The 19,807-nt window shown below is 42.5% G+C and overlaps 2 protein-coding genes across 5 annotated transcripts in view; one reads left to right on the forward strand and one right to left on the reverse strand.

Moving 5' to 3' along the window:
* LOC121575577 (replication termination factor 2) overlaps positions 1 to 19,807 on the forward strand; it is a 42,044-nt gene that overhangs the window by 16,847 nt on the left and 5,390 nt on the right. The gene's annotated exons all lie outside the window — the stretch shown is intronic.
* On the reverse strand, positions 76 to 17,983 carry LOC121575576 (beta-1,3-galactosyl-O-glycosyl-glycoprotein beta-1,6-N-acetylglucosaminyltransferase 7). Of its 4 annotated transcripts, none has more exons than XM_041888757.2 (4): positions 16,875 to 17,983; positions 14,381 to 15,382; positions 12,367 to 12,462; positions 76 to 1,359 (listed from the first exon to the last, which is right to left on the reverse strand). In XM_041888757.2, exons 2-4 carry the CDS (start codon positions 15,345 to 15,347, stop codon positions 1,121 to 1,123), a joined length of 1,302 nt encoding a protein of 433 aa, XP_041744691.1. In that variant the 5' UTR covers positions 15,348 to 15,382; positions 16,875 to 17,983; the 3' UTR covers positions 76 to 1,120. The 4 variants fall into 4 exon arrangements, with proteins under 4 accessions (XP_041744691.1, XP_041744692.1, XP_041744693.1 ...); XM_041888758.2 differs by lacking the exon at positions 16,875 to 17,983 and adding an exon at positions 16,141 to 16,843; XM_041888759.1 differs by lacking the exon at positions 16,875 to 17,983 and adding an exon at positions 15,969 to 16,128.

Genomic DNA, 19,807 nt, shown 5'->3' on the forward strand with positions numbered 1-19,807 from the left:
GATGCACCTTTTTTAAATCATTAGTAATCTATTTTTGTAATAGTTGCAAAACAAATAGGAAACAATGTTAACGAGTCATGATTAGCACATGCACATTTTTATCTTTTAACAATCACAGACGAGAAAAAAAAGAAGAAAACCCGCACACTGCTCTTGCTAGTATCACTGCTCTTTATTTAGCTTTACGTATCGGCCTCAAGGCCTTGGTCAGAGCTTTTGTGTGTTTTTCATTTCCTCATCGAATGGGGTTGGAGGATAAGGAAAACAAGCTTACCATTGCATTTCATAAGTATTATAATAAAGTGTGTATATAAAACATATTAAACAATACTGAAACCACAGTGAGAACATCGACCCATCAGGCAAGTTTTCATAAATCATTGAGTACAGTACAAGAAAAAACGTCAGAGTAATCTGAAGTGGCAGCATTAACTCATGTTTACATTTACATCATTTAGCAGACACTCTCTTATCCAGAGCGACTTGCAAATTATCAACATAACAGAGCTGTCATAAAATGAGTGCCACTTTATTTGCAATAGGCAGTCACACAATATAATAGTTTACTTTAAATACATTATTCTTAACATAGTTTTTGAAATGGCAATATTCAAGTTACCACACATCTAAGCAACCATGTCCACAGAGCTGTCTAATGCTTTTGCCTGTAAAGGTTGACAAATGTCTTTGGGACAGTGGCCTATGTGTTTCTGTTGTCAAAGTGCACAACAGGTCATTAAAGGGCCTTGTGTGACGCGGGGGGAGACCTGTGAATTCTATAGTGATTATGGTTGCGTCAGCCACTGTGCCTCTTAGTGATACAACAAGCCTATTTTTACCGCAAAGCATTTCAGGACAACTAAGATATGTCAATAACAAGTCTTCCCTGCTTACCTCGCAAACAGTTTCCTACGAATGGAGAAGAATGTTAGATAATTGTTGTTCAGCTTTTTTGCTTTTGATTGCTTATCCATTCTCGAGATTTGAGCTAAACGTACCAACTGAAATGCATCAAGGCCCTAGCAGCACACTTTAGTACAGCCCTCTGAAGTGATACGATAACCAACAAGTCTATTGGAGAACTACATCCATTTTGGTCAGGACGAACCCCACAACCTCGTCAAAGTCCTACCGTGGCGTTGAAAAGAGCGGTGGTATTGCCTTGCGTGGCAAGTTGCCACCATGACTGGATGGGAACCATCGCTTGCTGCAGGACCTTGTCCCTGTGCCACTGCTCCAGGCAGTCCAAAGCTTCTGGGAAGGCCTTGCTCTCAAACTTGTTGGCAAACATGCTGTTTCTGTCGATGATCCACTGCACATCCTCCAGACCATAGATGCAGATGTCCCTAACATAGCGGCCTGCGGAAAGACGTGTAGCAGAAAATACATAAAGATGAGATTCAGATCAGTGTCAAATTCTATCAACTGCTGTTGCTCAAATAATGGTGCCGGCTGCCATTTTACCAATTGTGCTATTTTTAGTGTTTTTCGCATTGTAACTTTTTTGGTACATAATGTTTCTGCTACAGTCTCTTATGACCGAAAAGAGCTTCTGGATATCAAAACAGCGACTACTCACCTCGAACTGGACGAGGTGAGGATTTACTGATGCGAAGGATTTACTGCTTGACCAGGCCCAAATCCCCGTCATTCTCATGAAGAGATGGAGATACAGAGGCCGCAGATCCGGGTGCCTTGTGAGAATTCGTCGGAGAGTGGGTAACCTGCCTCTATCATCTGTCCTATTGGCCAACGTGCAATCACTGGAGAATAAACTGGATGAGCTCCATTTGAGACTATCCTACCAACGGGACATTACAAATTGTAATATCTTATGTTTCACCGAGTGGTGGCTGAATAATATACAGTTGGCTGGGTTTTCCGTGCATCGGCAAGACCGAACAGCTACCTCCAGTAAGACTAGGGGTGGTGGTCTGTCTATTTGTCAATAACAGCTGGTGCGCAATCTCTAATATTAAGGAAGTGTCAAGGTTTTGCTCGCCTGAGGTAGAGTACCTCATGAAAAGCTGTAGACCACACCATCTACCAATGTTATGATCGAAGACCACCTAAAGGGAGACCGGTTCAAGACCAAGACCGGAGCAAATCGAGTCCGAGTCAAGACCAAGACCGGAGGGGGGACAAGGGGTCCGAGACTGAATCAAAACCGAGGACAGAAAAGTGCGAGTCCAATTAATGACATGATTGTAATTTTATCAAATCACCACAACATATGGATTCTTTAGACATTCAGAATAGTGAAAAAATGCAAGCTGAGGCAAAATAGAGCCACTCTACAAATTATTACTAACCCAAACACAGTGGGGAACATTGGGCCTTTTACGCCTTCAGAGAAGGGCTAAGGATTTATAAAATAATAATAATTATATTATTATTTTCAATGATGTTCTGATTTTAATCTCTTCAATTTTTGTTGGAAAGGGTTAACACTGAAGAGAAAAAAAATATCCAACCAGGATTTTTCTTTGCTGGTCTCTGGGGAGATAAATCTAGCTAGCTAAATCAGCCATTGGCTAGGCCATCAGAAGCTAGATAAAGGCATCTGCCATTCAACTGTATTAGGTCAACATTTTAGAGTGACAGTGGAATCAAACGATAACATTTTGACAATGGGTGGGACCGTTTTTACAAAAACGTATTGAAACGTCTGCCTTCTTGCAGGCCAACAGGTCACTGCACAATAGCAAGCAGTAGTTTCCCCACGGTCTAGCTAGCTAGCTTTTGTTGTCGGCTAGTTTCCAGCAGCTGCAGCAGGTCTTATCAAAGAGGATGTTATTGCTAATTTGTTAGCGTCTCCCTTTTCATGAATAACTTTCAACAAGAAGTTACGTTTCAAATTATCATCATCTGGTGAGTGGAACTGTGTTTTATTTTATTTTATTTTATTGCAGAGCGCTTGCTTTTGTTAGCCATCTCTTTTGAAAATAACTTATGTACAGTACCAGTCATAAGTTTGGACACACTTACTAATTCTAGGGTTTTTCTTTATTTTTACTATTTTCTACATTGTAGAATAATAGTGAAGACATCAAAACTATGAAATAACACACGTGGAATCATGTAGTAACCAAAAAAGTGTCAAACAAATCAAAATATATTTTATTTGAGATTCTTCAAAGTAGCCACACTTTGCATTGATGACAGCTTTGCACACTCGGCATTCTCTCAACCAGCTTCATGAGGTTGTCGCCTGGAATGCATTTTGATTTAACAGGTGTGCCTTGTTAAAAGTTAATTTGTGGAATTTCTTTCCTTCTTAATCCGTTTGAGCCAATCAGTTGTGCTGTGACAAGGTAAGGGTGGTATACAGAAGATAGCCCTATTTGGTAAAAGACCAAGTCCATATTATGGCAGGAACAGCTCAAATAAGCAAAGAGAAGCGACAGTCCATCATTACTTTAAGACATGAAGGTCAGTCAAAATGAAAAATATCAAGAACTTTGAAAGTTTCTTCAAGTGCAGTCGCAAAAACTATCAACTGCTATGATGAAACTGGCTCTCATGAGGACCGCCATAGGAAAGGAAGACCCAGAGTTTCCTCTGTTGCAGAGGATAAGTTCATTAGAGTTAACTGCACCTCAGATTGCAGCCCAAATAAATGCTTCACAGAGTTCAAGTAACAGACACATCTCAACATCAACTGTTCAGAGACTGCGTGAATCAGGCCTTCATGGTCAAATTGCTGCAAAAAAAAACACTACTAAAGGACACCAATAAGAAGAAGAGACTTGCTTGGGCCAAGGAACACGAGCAATGGACATTAGACTGGTGGAACTCTGTCCTTTGGTCTGATGAATCAACATTTTGAGATTTTTGGTTCTAACCGCTGTCTTTGTGAGACACAGAGTAGGTAAATGGATGATCTCAACATGCGGTTCCCACCACGAAGCATGGAGGTGTGATGGTGTGGGGGTGCTTTGCTGGTGACACTGTCTGTGATTTATTTAGAATTCAAGGCACACTTAACCAGCATGGCTACCACAACATTCTGCAGCGATACGCCATCCCATCTGGTTTGGGCTTAGTGGGACTATCATTTGTTTTTCAACAGGACAATGACCCAACACACCTGTAAGGGCTATTTGACAAAGGAGAGTGATGGAGTGCTGCATCAGATGACCTGGCCTCCACAATCACCCAACCTCAAACCAGTTGAGATTGTTTGGGATGAGTTGGACCACAGAGTGAAGGAAAAGCAGCCAACAAGAGCTCAGCATATGTGGGAACTCCTTCATGCATTCCAGGTGACTACCTCATGAAGCTGGTTGAGAGCATGCCAAGAGTGTGCAAAGCTGTCATCAATGCAAAGGGTGGCTACTATTAAATATATTTTTCATTTGTTTGACACTTTTTGGGTTACTACATGATTCCATATGTGCTATTTCATAGTGTTGATGTCATCACTATTATTCTACAATGTATAAAATAGTAAAAATAAAGAAAAACCCTTGAATGAGTAGGTGTGTTCAAACTTTTGACTGGTACTGTATGTGAAATATTGTTGCATTTAAAGTGGAACCGACAGCATTTTAGCAACATGCAATCTTATTAAAACTGTTCATTTACACCCATAGGAAGAATGACACTTTTTAAAACATTTTCTGAGAAGCGACCACTTAGATATGGTCATTTTCACGTTTTCATAAATTCTTAAAATGTTTGGGAATTACATGAAAATACTAAGGCATTTGTAAAAATTCTTTAGCGCTATAGAGTGAAAAATCGGCCTTACATTTGGACAATTAATAGACACTGCAGTAAATAAAAACATCTACACAGACCGGTGTGCTATAGCCAATCAGAGCTACAGTAGGCCTTTATACAAACAAGCTATTTGCCACATGGGCTTGCCATCATTCACTTTTAACTGGACTGTGTTGACAGGCAGTTGCAAAAGCGCGACTTTAGATCAGTAAAACACATTTGCCAAAAGCCACAAAATACACCTGAATGGATTTCTGCAACTATATAAACACCATGGGAGTCCTCTTACATTTGGGAACTTCAGTCCTATTGATCAAACAACCATGAAAAGGTAGGGGCTCTCTCCCTCAGTTATGCACATCAACAAGATCAGCAGCTAATGGTAGCCAGAGCAAGATGAGCTAAAATCTAACGAATTAACGTTAGATAAACCCTTTCTAACTTTTTCAGCTAGTTGGCCCTCGAAATTGCACTGATAAACGATGGGGAATTGTAGCCTCCTCGTCCTTCTGCAGCTTGCCTGCCAATGCATGCTTGTCCCAACCTAGTGTCCAAGCTAACTGGCTAACGTTGGCTAGCTTGCGTGCTAGCTAGCTAGCTAGCTACTTCCAGACACAAATGAGAGAACCCCTCACTCTGACCATTTTATTCGCTGTAGCAGAGCTGTTTACATGTTATCTAGAGCATTCTTGACTAACTTACTTTTTTTGCCTACATTTACTGACGAGGTCATATTCAGCAGGTGTTGCATGTTTTTTAATTAATCAGTTCTGCGCTCTGGCACACTCAGACGAGAGTTCTCTGAAATCAGAGAACTGTAGATAGGCAGAGTGAATTTGCAAACGCAAGAGATATGCTAACTGGATAAGTTGTTCAAATTCTTGCTAGCTAACCAAATGACACCTGCATCTCTAGCTGTGTGTAGCCACTGAAAAACTATATGAGGGGAAAAAGCCACTCACTCACCTACTCCTCCAATGGCATGGCATGACATGACATCCTCCTAGCAGCTAGCTATCTAGCTAATGTTAGGCTCTGTGTTTTTAGCTTGCTACATAAATAGATACGCTAGCCTATTAGCCAAGTTATGACTGACTTGTGATCATTGCCCTTGATAGTTTGATTGTATTGGCATCCCGAATGGAGGCAGCAAACAATGTACCAGGCCAGCTGTGATTTTACAACCTGATAGCAATATTTTTTGGACTACCAAGAAATGTATTGGTGAATTATATTAATCATGCATTGAACTGAATCCCATCTATTCTGCCAACAATGCCTTAGTGTATGTCATGGAACATTTAGTCAAATATAACCTATTTTTAAAACCTCTTAGACAGTTGGTTTTGTAGCATAAACTGGGAATATCTGACTGCCCATCTTAATCTTTTCTTTTTATTGGCCAGTCTGAGATATGGCTTTTTCTTTGCAACTCTGCCTAGATGGTCAGCATCCCGGAGTCACCTCTTCACTGTTGACATTGAAACTGGTGTTTTGCGGGTACTATTTAATGAAGCTGCCAGTTGAAACTAGACACTAATGTGTATTTGTCCTCTTGCTCAGTTGTGCACCGGGGCCTCCCACTCCTCTTTCTATTCTGGTTAGAGCCAGTTTGCGCTGTTATGTGAAGGGAGTAGTACACAGCGTTGTACTAGATCTTCAGGTTCTTGGCAATTTCTCGCATGGAATAGCCTTCATTTCTCAGAACAAGAATAGACTGACGAGTTTCAGAAAAGTTCATTTCTGGCCATTTTGAGCCTGTAATCGAACCCACAATTGCTGATGCTCCAGATACTCAACTAGTCTCAAGAAGGCCAGTTTTATTGCTTCTTTAATCAGCACAAAAGTTTTCAGCTGTGCTAACATAATTGCAAAAGGATTTTCTAATGATCAATTAGCCTTTTAAAATGATAAACTTGGATTAGCAAACACAACGTGCCATTGGAACACAGGACTGTTGGTTACTGATAATGGGCCTCTGTACGCCGATGTAGTTATTCCATTAAAAATCAGCCGTTCCAGCTACAATAGCCATTTACAACATTAACAATGTCTATACTGTATTTTTGATCCATTTGATATTTTAAGTGACTCCAAACTTTTGAACGGTAGTGTATCTTTTTTTGCCTGTTATTTTGGCATTAATACGTTTCACATATCAGTTTGCTCTGACACTCGCCGGATGTGGTAGGGCTTGCAAATTATTACGAATTACAGAGGGAATCCCAGCTGCGAGCTGCCCAGACGAGCTAAATGCTTCAAGGCAAGCAACACTGAAGCATGCATGAGAGCACCAGCTGTTCCGAACGACTGTGTGATCAGACTCTCCGTAGCTGATGTGAGTAAGACCTTTAAACAGGTCAACATTCACAAGGCCGGGTGTACTCAGCGCATGCTGGCAAGTGTCTTCACTTATGGCCTTGCCTACACCTAGTGACTTTTTTTTTTTTTTGAGCAAAATATATTCAATTGTTTTTGGAATGGCAAGGCAGACAACATTAAACAGGCCTATTTATATAATGAATATGAATTCGGAGGGCAGAAATTATTAAATATTAAAGCATTAGACCTCTCACTAAAGGATTCAGTCATACGGAAGCTATTCTTAAATCAGAACTGATTCTCCAGCAGATTAGTAAGAATGGCTCACCCCATGTTTAAGAGGGGCCTTTTTCCATTTATTCAGATTACAACCTCTGACTTTCGGTTATTTGAAAAATGAAATAATCTATAAAAAAAATGCTATTTTTAAAATTTCAGTTTAATCCTCCAGAAAAGACAGAACAAATATTACAACAAAATTATGTTTAAACTCAAATATACTAATTTATAAAAAATATATATATATTTTTGGACAAAATGTTTAACTGTATCTAATTCTTGTAAATTATATAATAAATAGGACTCTTGGAGTTACAGTTGAAGTCGGAAGTTTACATACACTTAGGTTGGAGTCATTAACTTGTTTTTCAATCACTCCACAAATGTCTTGTTAACAAACTATAGTTTTGGCAAGTCGGTTAGGACATCTACTTTGTGCATGACACAAGTCATTTTTTCCAACAATTGTTTACAGACAGATTATTTCACTTATAATTCACTGTATCACAATTCCAGAGGGTCAGAAGTTTACATACACTAAGTTGAGTGTGCCTTTAAACAGCTTGGAAAATTCCAGAAAATGATGTCATGGCTTTAGAAGCTTCTGATAGGCTAATTGACATCATTTGAGTCAATTGGAGGTGTACCTGTGGATGTATTTCAAGGCCTACCTTCAAACTCAGTGCCTCTCTGCTAGACAATATGGGTAAATCAAAAGAAATCAGCCAAGACCTCAGAAAATAAATTGTAGACCTCCAAGTCAGGTTCATCCTTGGGAGCAATTTCCAAACGCCTGAAGCTACCACATTCATATGTACAAACAATAGTACGCAAGTATAAACACCATGGGACCACGCAGCCGTCATACTGCTCAGGAAGGAGACTCGTTCTGTCTCCTAGAGATGACCGTACTTTGGTGCGAAAAGTGCAAATCAATCCCATAACAACAGCAAAGGACCTTGTGAAGATGCTGGAGGAAACCGGTACAAAAGTATCTATATCCACAGTAAAACGAATCCTATATCGACATAACCTGAAAGGCCGCTCAGCAAGGAAGAAGCCACTGCTCCAAAACCTCCATTAAAAAAGCCAGACTACGGTTTGCAACTGCACATGGGGACAAAGATCTTACTTTTTGGAGAAATGTCCTCTGGTCTGATGAACTGTTTGGCCATAATGACCATCGTTATGTTTAGAGGAAAAAGGGGGTTGCTTGCAAGCCGAAGAACATCATCCCAACCGTGAAGCACGGGGGTGGCAGCATCATGCTGTGGGGGTGCTTTGCTGCAGGAGGGACTGGTGCACTTTACAAAATAGATGGCATCATGAGGAAGGAAAATGATGTGGATATATTGAAGCAATATCTCAAGACATCAGTCAGGAGGTTAAAGCTTGGTCTCAAATGGGTCTTCCACATGGACAATGACCCCAAGCATACTTCCAAAGTTGTGGTAAAATGGCTTAAGGACAACAAAGTCAAGGTATTGGAGTGGCCATCACAAAGCCCTGACCTCAATCCTATAGAAAATGTGTGGGCAGAACTGAAAAGGTGTGTGCAAGCAAGGAGGCCTACAAACTTGATTCAGTTACACCAGCTCTGTCAGGAGGAATAGGCCAAAATTCAACCAACTTATTGTGGGAAGCTTGTGGAAGGCTACCTGAAATGTTTGACCCAAGTTAAACAATTTAAAGGCAATGCTACCGAATACTAATTGAGTGTATGTAAACTTCTGACCCACTGGGAATGTGATGAAACAAATAAAAGCTGAAATAAATAATTATCTCTACTATTATTCTGACATTTCACATTTCTTAAAATAAAGTGGTGATCCTAACTGACCTAAGACAGGGAATTTTTACTAGGATTAAATGTCAGGAATTGTGAAAAACTGAGTTTAAATGTATTTGGCTAAGGTGTATGTAAACTTCTGACTTCAACTGTATATTTACAAAAAAAAAAAATGGGGAATTGGAAATGATGCAGACAATTACAGTGATGTAAGCCACAATCTATCTGTAATATTAAAGCTGATCTACCCCCACACCAAAAACGTGTCTTCACTAATATTTTCAACCTCTCCCTGACCGAGTCTGTAATACCTACATGTTTCAAGCAGACCACCATAGTCCCTGTACCCAAGAACGCCAAGGTAACCTGCCTAAATGACTACCGCCCCGTAGCACATCTGTAGCCATGAAGTGCTTTGAAAGACTGGTCATGGCTCACTTCAACACCAAACTCTAGACCCATTCCAATTCACATACCTCCCCAACAGATCCACAGATGACGCAATCTCAATTGCACTCCACACTGCCCTTTACCACCTGGACGAAAGGAACACCTATGTGAGAATGCTGTTCATTGACTACAGCTCAGCGCTCAACACCATAGTGCCCTCAAAGCTCATCACTAAACTAAGGACCCTGGGACTAAACACCTACCTCTGCAACTGGATCCTGGACTTCCTGACGGGCCACCCCCAGGTGGTAAGGGTAGGCAACAACTCATCTGCCACACTTATCCTCAACACGGGGGCCCCTTTAGGGGTGCGTGCTTAGTCCCCTCCTGTACTCCCTGTTCACTCACGACTGCGCGGCCAAGCACGACTCCAACACCATCAAGTTTGCCGACGACATAAGTGGTTGGCCTCATCACCGACAACGATGAGACATCCTATAGGGAGGAGGTCAGAGACCTGGCAGTGTGGTGCCAGGACTACAACCTCATCCTCAACGTGAGCAAGACAAAGGAGTTGATCGTGGATTACAGGAACAGGAGGGCCGAGCACGCCCCCATTCACATCGGCCGGGCTGTAATGGAGCGGGCTGAGAGCTTCAAGTTCCTTGGTGTCCACATCACCAACAAACTATCATGGTCCAAACACACCAAGGCAGTCGTCAAGAGGGCACGACAAGGGAGACTGAAATGATTTGGCATGGGTCCCCAGATCCTCAAAGTTCTACAGCTGCACCATTGAGAGCATCGTAACTGGTTGCAGTACGCCTGGTATGGCAACTGCTCGGCATCCGACCGTAAGACGCTACAGAGGGTAGTATGTACAGCCCAGTGTATCACTGGGGCCAAGCTTCCTGCCGTCCAGGACCTCTATAACAGGTGGTGTTAGAGTAAGGCCTGAAAAATTGTCAGGCTCCAGCCACCCAAGTCATAAGCTGTGTTCGAATACTCATACTAACCTCACTAACTGTACTATTTGTGATGTAAATTGAGTGTATAGTATGCTTATTGGTCATAGTATGCATATAGGTATTATGCCTAAAGTTTCCGGAATGTCGTACTACATTTGCTAAAATATGAAGTATACCAGCAGTGGACACTATTTTCGTGCTTTTAGGGCCCATATTGCAATTATTCAGAATATGGGCATGGCTTCATATCGTTTTCAAATGTGAAGAAAGGGTGGAAAATATGCAGCCGAAGTCCAACGAGAGCGGAGACAAATTCATTGCTTTAACTAATTATGGCAAATGTTAAGAAAATGTTGATCAATGTAATAAAGTAATGACTTTTCAAATAAGTTACCTTACATGTTATGTTGGCTGACAATTTGTTAGCTACACTATCCTTACGAACCACATAGCATATTATTACAGCAGTATGTACCAGTATGTTAGCTAGCTACCTAATGTTAGTTGGCTACTAATACATAACACTTGCCAGTATATTAACTATGTGCTATCTAACTTAACTACCCAATGTTTATTGACTTGATTATTCCCGTCATTCTTAGTTTAGCTAAGTGGTATAGTCGTTGTGCGTTCTCAATGGACATTCGGGTGCTTTCGTAAATCTCTGTTTTCAGAGAACTTTCGTCTGAGTGTGCCAGAGCGCAGAATAACTGATGAATTTACGAACGCTCAACACCCGTTGAATATGGCCGGTGTCAGTAAACGTCGGCAAAAAAGCGTCATTCAATTGTTGCCAGCAGCACAGTTACTGTCACCAACGCTCTGGATAACATGAAAACTGCCTAACCAGCTCTGCTAGGGTGAGTAAAATGGTCAGAGTGAGGTGTTCTCTCATTTGTGTCTGGGAGAAGTTAGCAAGCTAGCCAACGTTAGCCAGTTAGCTTGGCTGCTTATCTGCCGTTATGAGGCCAGAACGCTTGGGTAAACCCTACTCCTCGGCCAGAGTGTCCATTGTGCGTTCTGCAGATACAAACAGACAATCTGACAGCGCTCTGAATTTACAAACGCTCAGAGCGCACTCTGGCACTCCAGATTGAATTTAAGAACACACCCGAAGTCGTAAAATGTCGTTAGTCATTTGTTATGCTAAGAAGCTACCAAGAGGTTGCATAGCAACAGCATCAACATCTGGTAGACAGGCGAAGCACTAGTATGCTCAACTGAAAGGATACCGTTTGTTTACAGTGTACTAAAATGAGCTAATAGTATATACTCATTAAGTATGTAGCATACTGTATGTTAGTATGGGTATTCGAACACAGCTATAGACTGTTCTCTCGGCTAACGCACGGAAAGCGGTACCGGAGCACCAAGTCTAGGTCCCAAAGGCTCCTTAACAGCTTCTACCCCCAAGCCATAAGACTGCTGAACAGTTAATCAAATGGCTACCTGGACTATTTGCATTGACACCCTTTTTTATGCTGCTGCTACTAACTGTTTATTATCTATTCATAGTCACTTTACCCCTACCTACATGTACATATTAACTCAGTTACCTCGACTAACCTGTAGCCCCACACATTGGCTTGGTACCGGTGCCCCCTGTATATAACCGCTATTGTTATTTTATTGTTGCTTTTTTTACTTTTAGTTTACTTAGTAAATATTTTCTTAACTGCATTGCTGGGAAAGGGCTTGTAAGTAAGCATTTCACGGGAAGGTCTACACCTATTGTATTCGGCGCATGTGACATACGATTTGATTTGATTGAGGAAACAGTTTGCTTCCTAATCAGAAGGCTAATCTAATCTGGAATCAAGGAGCAAAACATGCCCTAGACAAGTGAGGTCAAGTGTAGAAACCTACTTTGGCTGGGATAGGGAATTGTTGTACCTTTGCATCCGTTGTGTGCAGTTCCCTCTTGGTCCCTCCATTTGATTGTCCGGATCTCGCCACCCCAGCCTCCTCCTACATGACTTCCTGGTGCTTCTAGGAGCAGATAATTGATCCAAAACAGATTAAATCTCATTCTCACGTTTCATTATAGCCTCTCACGTGACACGCAGTGCCTTCAAAGTATTCATACCCCTTATTCCACATTCCGTTGTTACACCCTGAATTCAAAATGTATTGAAATATTTTTTACCCACCGATCTACACACAATATCCCATAATGACAAGTGAAAACGTATATTCTGATTGTTTTGCAAATGTATTGAAAATGAAATACAGAAATATATAATTTACATAAGTCAATACTTTGTAGAAGCACCTTTGGCAGCGATTACAGCTGTGAGTCTTTCTGGATAAGTCTCAAAGAGCTTTCCACACCTGGATTGTACAACATTTGCCCATTATTCTTTTCAATATTCAAGCTCGTCAAATTGGTTGTTGATAATTGCTAAACCATTTTCAGATCTTGCCATAGATTTTCAAGTGGGTTTAAGTCCAAAAAAATTACTCGGCCACTCTGGAACATTCACTGTCTTCCTGGAAAGCAACGCCAGTGTAGATTTGGCCTTGTGTGTTAGGTTATTGTCCTGCTGAAAGGTGAATTCATCTCCCAGTGTCAGGTGGAAAGCAGACTGAACCAGGTTTTCCTGTAGGATTTTGCCTGTGCTTAGCTCCATTCAGTTTATTTTTTATCATGAAAACCCCATAGTCCTTAACGATTTCAAGCATACCTATAACATGATGCAGCCACTACTATGCTTGAAAATATGGAAAGTGATACTCAGTAATGTGCTGTATTGGATTTGCCCCAAACACAACACTTTGTATTCAGGACAAAAAGTGAATTGCTTTGCCACATTTCTTGCAGTATTACTTTAGTGCCTTGTTGCAAACAAGATGAATGTTTTGAAATATGTTTGTGTACAGGCTTCCATCTATTCACTCTATCAATTAGGTTAGTATTGTGGAATAACTACAATGTTGTTGATCCGTCCTCAGTTTTCTCCTGTCACAGCCATTAAACTATGTAACTGTTTTAAAATCCCTGAGCGGTTTCCTTCCTCTCCGGCAACTGAGTTAGGAAGGCCGCCTGTATCTTTGTAGTGACTGGGTGTATTGATACACCATCCAAAGTGTAATTAATAACTTCACCATGCTCAAAGGGATATTCAATGTCTGCTTTTTCTTTTGACCCATCTCCCAATAGGTGCCCTTCTTTGTGAGTCATTGGAACATCTCTTTTTTTTGGGTGGGGTTGAATCTGTGTTTGAAAGTAATTGCTCGACTGAGGGACCTTACCGATTTTAATTGTATGTGTGGGGTACAGAGAAGGTAGTCATTCAAAAGTTATGTTAAACACTATTAATGCACACAGAGTGAGTCCATGCAACTTATTATGTGAGTTGTTAAGCAAATTTGTACTCCTGAATGTATTTAGGCTTGCCATAACAAAGGCGTGGAATACTTATTGACTTATTTTTCCTAGCCACTGTGCTTCTGCATTGCTTGCTCTTATTGGGTTTTAGGATGGTTCTGTAAAGCACTTTGACAACTGCTGATGTAGCTACGCTGGTCTACTGTACTTCAAACAATGTGGGTATGTTGAACCCATTCCTTTAAGTTTCAAGGCTAGAACTAATCTTCGAACACCACAAATGTACTGTAAGTCAGCCTTTCATGAACTTACATGAACTCCGTTACTAGGCCACCAGGATTTATTGACTAAGCACAGCTATTTCCCCTCCTATGTTTTTGCTTTTCGATGCATTACAAATTGGAAAGGTTGTGCGTGGCATAGCTATGCATTCATGGAAAGGTTGTAGAAGTCTTATCTGTTTTCCTCACGGATTTAACAGTTAGAAATATCCCTATGCTTTGACATAAGCTCAGAACCAATTGTGTTACAGAGATTACAAGGTGCTTTTTATGTGCGGTTTATAAACTTGGGCTTTACCTTTAATGTGATTGAGCGTCACCCAGTAGTGCTCATCTGGGCTGAATGAGTCTTTGGACCACTCCAGCAGGTCCCTGGACACGTGACTCTTCAGTACAAACTCCACAAAGGTCCTGGTTAGCGCGTAGTAGGCTGTGCCAAAGTAAATCTGCACCCCGTGGGGCGGAGCACCCTTCTTTGGGCCTCCACGCTTGGGGGCCACGTGGGAGCCCCTGACCTCCCTGTGCTGCAGCTGAGTCCGGTGCCTCATGGCCGCAGGCTGCTTGATGCCCGGGGTCATGTTCCTGTCCCTCCACTCCTTGCTCTGCATGTAGCGCACCAGCTCCAGGTTGCTCTTGACAGGGAAGTCCTGGCCGCACAGGTTTAGCACCTTCCTCCAGGGCACAGGCGATGCCGCCAGGTCCCTCATGCAGTTGATGTCGGCCTGCAGCCGTGAGAAGCCGGCGTAGGTCACCATCTCGCTGTGGCTGGCCAGGAACACATTGGGGAAGCAGCCCACAAGGCTCGCCACGGCTTCCCTGTACTCCCGCGGAGCCTTGGCGTCCACATGGACACAGTAGACATTCTGCGGTGTGTAGATGGCCCGCAGCAGGCGCACCAGCAGCTCCAGCTCCTTGTGGACAGTGAGGATGAAGGCCAGAGGGTAGTCTTCCTCCTCGCGGCTCAGCGGGCTGGTGATGAAGTGAAGCTCCCTCACCAGGTGGGAGCAGTCCAGGTCCCCACCTCGACTCCCCATACCCAGAAGATAGCTCTCCACCTGGCAGTCGCGGCGTTGCCATGCTGGTGAGCCCTTGGTGCTGGGGAGGAAAGCTCGGCAGTACTGAGAGAAGGGCCTGCAGCCCAGGGGCCCGCTCTGACCCTGGGGATCCGTGCCATCCTTGGCCCACAGGTAGATGACCGAGCAGATGAGCATGCAGATTCCCAGGCAGAACAGGAAACTGCACTTTGCACCTTCCAGCTGGAGCATAGTAGTCCAGCACTGGACGGACACCACGCAACCACCTGCAACAAAAGACCAGGGTTAGGCTGTACTTTAAAACAACAAAGCCAGACTTGAGACATTAAGTCTTTTAAAGAGTCACCCTTCCATACGTTTTATGGAAGATTATCGGACAAGAACCACAATTATTGGCAATGTTTTACAATCTCAGAATAATCTGTGTTTCCTCGTTGCAATTCATACGGGGGTTCTTTCTAGAGGTGTTTAACGATCCAGCACACAGCAAAGATTAGTAGCTTTTTATGGAGCTCTTATTAATCCGATCACAACAGATGACACATGATAAAAGTGAGTAGAGAGGAAATGCATAGATAATGCTCCTAAATAGACTGAGGAAGCTGACTCAGGAAGTTGAAGAAATGCATCATTAAGCAATGCAAGAGATGGACGTCAAAATAGATATGCACATTTGAATTTTGAACCTAGCCATGCAAACAAGGTTTGTATTTGTGCAGTGTACAGGTTTTGAAATATGGAAATTCTCTAGCTCCTAGATACACAATACCCTGGCTCTAAATAAATAAGATCACATAGCCATAATTACCTTCATACATTTTCTTAATCATTTGTAAATCAAAGTAGGTCTACCTGTTGTTCCTGCTAACAGATTATCTTTGTAAGAAGTGAGCTACACTGCTTCGCTCGTTCACTGCGCTACCACTGGTGGAGAATCAATAAGAATCCAGTAGAAAAGGGAGACCTTTTGCTCTTATAACACCCTCTGCAGTTGCCTAATAGCCCACTTGTGCGACTTATTCACCTGAGACTTGCTAGAACCCTGTAATCAGTGGCAGTCCGTTGCAGAGATTTGGACATTGGGCTTGTTATGCAAATGTGTAATGAAATCCCAAGGGTCTCCCACATCCACGACACAGGCCATTGTGACATTAAGGAAAGAACAAAGAAGATTGGTCTCTGCAGTAATTCCGTTAACAGACAGATAATGTTGAATAGAACCCCCAGGGATTTATCTCATTCTTGGCGTACTGATTCATGAAGTAGAGAGAGCCGTCTTGTTTGTTTATGGCAAATGATTGAACTTCCATTGATTTCATGTTTGTAGTTAATGGGAGACTTTTTCACAGGAAATGAAACCGTCAACTGGCGTCGTTTATTTAGAAACTAAGCAAACTACGTGTGGGTAGCAGTGTATTATCCAGTATGTGCAAGATTTTTATATTTATTTGTACAAATGTGTCACTGTAGGTCTAATTTGTTGAATGTGAACCACCTGTTGCCATTTATTAGTTGGATTAAACACTGCTAGTTCTCATGGAGCCATGCTTTTATTTTTATCACCCGTTAATGGATTGACTAATAAACCAGATATTCAAACACTCTTAGGCATTATTAATTGAAAGCTCATCGTGGGAATGTTTAATACCACACACAGCATAGCATACTCCCCTCAGCAACATTTTGACTCAGAGCAAATACAATCTTCCGTTACCTCCTAGTGTTACACGCACACAGAGGATAAGGCTAGCCAGTTACCTTAATTGCAGTTGAGCCCGGGGTCCTTTCACTGAAGAAGAGGTTAAACATTAAGCCCCTGCCCAAGAAATGGCGAGCCGGAACCAGCAGGGAGTCAAGCCAGGCGCACGCAGGGAGCTGGAGCCATGGGTTGGCAAGGGATGGGCAGGTGGAGCTGATGCTGCTGCAGTCGGCTGTGCGCTGCCTTTGTTGTGGTTGTCTCAGGGCGGCGGGTGGCTCGCGAGGTCGTTGTACTCCGCATGCATCTCTGTTGTGAGTGTGTGTGTGTGTGTGCCTGCGTGTGTCATTTCTTGCCCTCACGGCTGTGGCTGAGGCGCTCCCTCTGCATCCCACCTGAGATGAGGGCCGGCCCTGCCTGGTAACAGGCGGATTCTCTCATTTGGCGCACACACACACCCATACACAAGCACCGGCAACCTTTCCCAACAGTCTCCTAGCACCCTTAAATTGATCTTCAACTACCTCTATTTTTTTCTCGCTTCATCTCTCACCCCGTATCTCTATCACTCTCTCTCTCCTCCCCCCACCCTTCCCCTCTCCTTCCCCTATTTCTGATTTAACACAAAAAAAACAAAGCAACCACAATCTTCTTCCTTCCAATGTCAGATTTGCAGCAGTCGCGGCATGGATTATGGATCTTATCCTTGCCTCGCCTCTCTCTCTCTCCCTCTCTCTCCTGTGAGAGTTCTTAAGTGGTTCTGCTGCTGTGGCTGGTTTAGTACTGTGCAGACAGCCTCAGCCAGTGTTTTGTTTGCTGCCTGGTCAGCGACTGAGATTAGTTATTGTTGTGTTAACAGGGCCACATGGCCAGAGGTCACATTGAGCTGCCACCAGGACACAATAGGTCCCCCCTGCTGGTGGGCTTTTGTCTTTGTGTGGCTGAGTGTGACGTTATGTATGTGTGTGTGTGTGTGTGTGTGTGTACATGTGTGTCACTCAGTAATGAAAATAAACATTCAGTAGTGATCCACATAGGTCCGTTTTTATGGAAGAGCGGGAAAAAGAACACTAAAAACAGAAGCTGTGTTGATTTGAGTGGAATAGTGATTTTCTTCCATCATTCCACAATTTGCTTTTAGCCTGCCAAATTAGGGATATAATGGCCTCCCCTCTCATCATGTGTGGTAGTCAAACTGCATATTCCTTTTCTACAACTGTTTGCATGCACACTGCGTGAAACCACTTCAATTGGCTGCATACAGTGCATTCGGAAAGTATTCAGACCCCTTGACTTTTTCCACATTTTGTTACGTTACAGCCTTATTCTAAAATGGATTATTAATAGTTTTTTCCCTCATCTACACACACTACCCCATAATGACAAAGCAAAAACAGGTTTTCATAAATGTTTGGAAATGTATCATTTAAAAAAACACACAAAAAACAGGAATACCTTATTTACATAAGTATTCAGACCCTTTGCTATGAGACTCGAGCTCAGGTGCATCCTGTTTCCATTGATCATCCTTGATGTTTCTACAACTTGATTGGAGTCCACCTATGGAAAGGCGCACACTTGTCTATATAAGGTCCCACAGTTGACAGTGCATGTCAGAGCAAAAACCAAGCCATGAAGTGGAAGGAATTGTCCGTAGAGCTCCGAGACAGCATTGTGTCGAGGCACAGATCTGGGGAAGGGTACCAAAAAATGTCTGCATCATTGAATGTCCCCAAGAACACAGTGGACTCCGTCATTCTTAAATGGAAGACGTTTGGAACCACCAAGACTCTTCCTAGAGCTGGCTGCCCGACCAAACTGAGCAATCGGGGGAGAAGAGCCTTGTTCAGGGAGGTGACAAAGAACCCGATGGTCACTCTGACAGAGCTCCAGAGTTCCTCTGTGGAGATGGGAGAACCTTCTAGAAGGACAACCATCTCTCTAGAGTGGCCAGACGGAAGCCACTCCTCAATAAAAGGCCCACTTGGAGTTTGCCAAAAGGCACCTAAAGGACTCTCGGACAATGAGAAACAAGATTCTCTGGTCTGATGAAACCAAGATTGAACTCTTTGTCCTGAATGCCAAGGTTCACGTCTGGAGGAAACATGGCACCATCCCTACGGTGAAGCCTGGTGGTGGCAGCATCATGCTGTGGGGATGTTTTTCAGTGGCTGGGGGACTAATCAGGACCTCAGCCTTGGGCGAAGGTTCACCTTTCAACAGGGCAACGACCCTAACCACACAGCCAAGACAATGCAGGAGTAGGTTCGGGACAAGTCTCAATGTCCTTGAGTGGCCCAGCCAGAGCCCCGACTTGAACCTGTCGAACATCTCTGAAGAGACCTGAAAATAGCTGTGCAGCGACGCTCCCCATCCAACCTGACAGAGCTTGAGAGGATCTGCAGAGAAGAATGGGAGAAACTCCCCAAATACAGGTGTGCCAAGCTTGTAGTGTCATACCCAAGAAGACTCGAGGCTGTAATCGCTGCCCAAGGTGCTTCAACAAAGTACTGAGTAAAGGGTCTGAATACTTATGTAAATGTGATGTTTCAGTTTTTGTTTATTTTGTTATTTGGAAAAAAATCTACAAATCTGTTTTTGCTTTATTGGTTATTCTGTGTAGATTGATAAAAATCAAAAATTCATCAATTTTAGAATAAGGCTGTAACGTAACAAAATGTGGAAAAAGTCAAGGGGTCTGAATACTTTCCGAGTGCAGTGTATGCTGTTTGTCTGTCAGCTTTGTGTGACATGGATTGTAATACAGTGGCAGCCAAATATATTTGGCACCCTTGTACTTTTCTTAGATAATTCTGATTTCTTCTCAAATAAGTTGAAGTTGAAAAACAATGTTGGTCTCCACACGTTATTGGATTGTCAACATTGCAGAACCAATTTTCTTTAGGGAAACGTACATTTACAATGTTAATTAAGAAAATGAAAACAAATGGCACCCATTAGCTAATACTTGGTTAAACAGCCTTAGGCAAAGATG

Source organism: Coregonus clupeaformis, chromosome 10 (genome assembly GCF_020615455.1).
Source record: "Coregonus clupeaformis isolate EN_2021a chromosome 10, ASM2061545v1, whole genome shotgun sequence".
NCBI classification, from domain to species: Eukaryota; Metazoa; Chordata; class Actinopteri; order Salmoniformes; family Salmonidae; genus Coregonus; species Coregonus clupeaformis.